Genomic DNA, 3,520 nt, shown 5'->3' on the forward strand with positions numbered 1-3,520 from the left:
GTGCTGTGTTTTCAGAGCATGAACTCCAGGCAGCTGCAGTCGCAACGTGTTACGCACATTGTGAAAATAAAACCATCATCTGAGGACAGTGGACAGCGGTCAACAACCTCTCTGAACAGCGTGACAGGTGTCCTGCAGTCAGATATAGCCCAACAATATTTATCCACATTGACCAGCTGACCCAACAGGCGTTAAGAAATGAACCTGAATGAAGTTGGAGTAGTCAGATTAGTCCTTTTATTGGAAGTGTGACATGATAAACACTTTACAATATTATTCACCAGTATGTTATTGACATCTTTTCTTTGAAATGTGAGTTTCACAGGCTCTTGCATCCAGGGGAGTTGTTGTTGAAAAGCAATATTTGCATACCAGCCGTTATTTTGACCTGTGACCTCCAAGTTTTGCTACAACAAAGGCAGTTTTTCATCAGCCTCCACGAGGACATTTCAGCAGCAGAGAGCAGGCTTTCAGCGGAAGAGCAGGAGATCTCTGTCACTGCGTGGCCACAGAGGGAAGGCCTGGCTGCGTAGCTGCTGCCAGGCCTGCTGGTACGACTGAGACGCCTGCTTGTAGTCCCAGTAAGTCTGCAGCTCTGTTCTCCTGAACAAATACAAAAAAGCACGAGTGGTTGAAGTCTGCTCACAATTTTACGTGATCAGGTATCTAAAAATGTAAAAATACCTTTTGTCCTATTTGCTGAAACTTTCACTATATCCTGACGGTAGTACATGAGACAGATATTCTGAAAAAGAAAGATGGAAAGACGCTTTGGATTAGAGGCTTGAAGATAGTTGATTGTTGAGTCTCATTCTCAGCATTGATATTGGACGATCTGGAAAGAGACTGAACAAATCAACTCTCTTTCTCAGCTCTGATGTTTTCGTTCGGGCCCTGTGGATTCTTGTAAATACCATTAGGAGCATTAGGAGGAACCAGAGGAACCTGAGGAACCTGATTGTTGACTGTCTCGTGTACTACTGTCAGGATATAGTGAAAGTTTCAGTGAATATGATAAAAAGTTTTTTTTATAAAAGTTACCAACTGCAGCTTTAAACCAATCTCCCTGCTGTAATAAATACACTCATTTAAATAACGCAAAACATGTGTCATATGTGTCACATAGGAGCTTAATACACAATATAATACATTATAATAATTAATTATAATAAGAAATAATATTCACTTATACTGGACTTCTTCTAGATTGCACAAGGCTAAGTAAGCATAAAAGTGAAGCCCTGTATTTCCCAGGTGTCTGTGTTTTGGAAGATCCTTCCACTCTAAAAGATCGAATTCCATCAGTGCTCTCTGAATGGATACAAGCAGCCATTATGCCAGACAGGAGAGTGCTTCTACGACAGTGGAAATCAGTTTTTAAGCCAAACCTTTTCTTTTTTTGTGAGACTTTAAAATGTAACACTATACAAGCTTTTGGTAAAATTTTCATGTAATTTGATTCATTATATTTTGATTGTATTATTGCTACTACTCAGCAAAACCCATAAAGAGACCAAAAACAACAATAGTATTGTACTTTGTGTGTATCCAAAGCCTGATTTCTGTGTCTTCTTCCTCTGTGCAATGGAGCGCCACTATTGTCCAAAAACTATTAAAAATACATGAGCACTAACACAATGTTGGTGCTTTTCATGAGATTTGCTGAAAATAAAATATAAAAGAAATATAAAATAATCCTTACCCCAGCACATAATGTTCACTATGTTCACTTGGTTACAGGTTTAGTTTTCTATGTTTATTTTTGCTCATTTACTTTATGTACAGTGGTTTGTAAGAAAAATCGAATAAATCTAAAACCCCCTCAATTTGTCCCAATGTCTGCTGTAAAAAAGGCCAAGATCAGCATGTGCCAACCCACTGCTTTATTTCATTATGTATGTATTTGATTATGTATATCAAATGCAATTGTCTCTCCTCACCAGACATACCATTGTTGTTGCAGATAATGTTGTCATTGTATGCTGGGGCTGGTTGAATGTGTGTAAGTTTGTGTGTGTGTGTTCTGTTGACCCGGACCGGACTAGGCTGGGATCAGGTTATCTGTTAAAGAGCTGATAAACAAGAGGGACCACTGTTCTCCCTTCGGAGAGGATTCTCAGCCATCAGCACACACACACACACACACACACCACAACCACACAACACACACACACGAAGCATGTGAATGGCTGAAATGTGAGCACTAAATGTCACATACAGAGACACACAGTGAAAGTCACAGCACATACATATATCAGATGTGTCGTATCGGTGTGTATGTTTTCTGGAATGCACTGATATTAAAACTTTTTTACAGAACATAAAATGCAGAAAACATGCCAGAATGCCATCGGTAGAGTTGTTCCAAAAACTGACACAGTATGGGATAATCCTCTGATTAACTGCCTAAAAATGCAGAATAGTATTTCGCCAAAGCATGTGTGTAACTATCAGCACTTTAAATGGCACTATCGCCATTTTTTCCTCCAAGTTTTTTAAGTGCCACTACTCTGACTTTGACCAAGTGTGTTAAACGTGCACCAAGGTCAATACAACAATTATAGCAATTATTACTGTTCTTAAGTAGTATATGCTTTTGTTAAAAATAATAATATATCATTATTACTGTATACCCACCTAAAAGACTGTTTTTCTTGTCTCAAAGATGTCATATTAGTCGGGGCTGATAGTTCACACACAACACGCGCACACCAACACATATTTGTTGTGTTAAATCTCGGCAACTAATGTGACACCTATTACCCTTTTTTTGAGAGAAAATACCTTGGGATCCTACATCATCAGTTGTAAAACCAAAGCAGAAATGTCCCACAGTAGCAGAGCAACAGACAGCCAGCTGACACTCGGTTCTAGGGTATTCATTATGAAATAAAAGAAGCAGTTTTACTCTGTGGTCAACTTGGTTACCCCAGATAGAAACTTGGGTAGCTTCACCCGTTTCATTAAATGAGTTTCAATCTTGAGTGAAAGAAAGTAATTTAAAAACATAAAACGCTCCTACGGTTTCCTTATTAAGCCGTTTGCACTTTATAGATGCTTGTAACTTGAGATGACTCGTGACACATCCACAATTTGCTTATGCTGTTGGGTTAGCGTGCTCCGCTTGGCATGCCACAAGCAGCGATAAGATTGAGTTACCTATAAAAAGGACAACTTGAATGAAAAGAAGCCAGAACCATTTTTTGGACCTTCATTAAGGGTTTTTGGGTTGTTTAGATTTTATTTTGGAGGCTGTTTTAAAACCACTGAAAGATTATATTAAAGAGCCTATTGTTTGGATAACCTCGAGAAGAGTCAGGAAGTGGCTGAAAAAGGGTCGTGGCTGATGCCAGAGACAAGGAAGGAATGAAAAAGCTCCAGTTTACACCAGAAGAGACCTGAAGACACTAAATATTGCAGAATTATGACTGATTTAAGTCCACTTGATAATATTAGTACATTGCTTGAAACGCAGTAAAACAGTAAATTTCTTAATTCATATATTCTAAAAAAGATGGTA

At 38.6% G+C, this 3,520-nt stretch overlaps 1 protein-coding gene across 1 annotated transcript in view; it reads right to left on the reverse strand.

The window, feature by feature from the left end:
• Nucleotides 1–214: 214 nt before the first annotated feature.
• Nucleotides 215–3,520, reverse strand: part of adat1 (adenosine deaminase tRNA specific 1) — an 8,513-nt gene continuing 5,207 nt past the window's right edge. Inside the window, exon 7 of the mRNA XM_035664780.1 lies at nt 215–647. Coding sequence (XP_035520673.1) covers nt 471–647 — 177 coding nt within the window. The 3' untranslated portion in view covers nt 215–470. The remainder of the gene's footprint in view (nt 648–3,520) is intronic.

Source organism: Morone saxatilis, unplaced genomic scaffold, assembly GCF_004916995.1.
Source record: "Morone saxatilis isolate NCDOM2014 unplaced genomic scaffold, NCSU_SB_2.0 Contig2, whole genome shotgun sequence".
NCBI classification, from domain to species: domain Eukaryota; kingdom Metazoa; phylum Chordata; class Actinopteri; family Moronidae; genus Morone; species Morone saxatilis.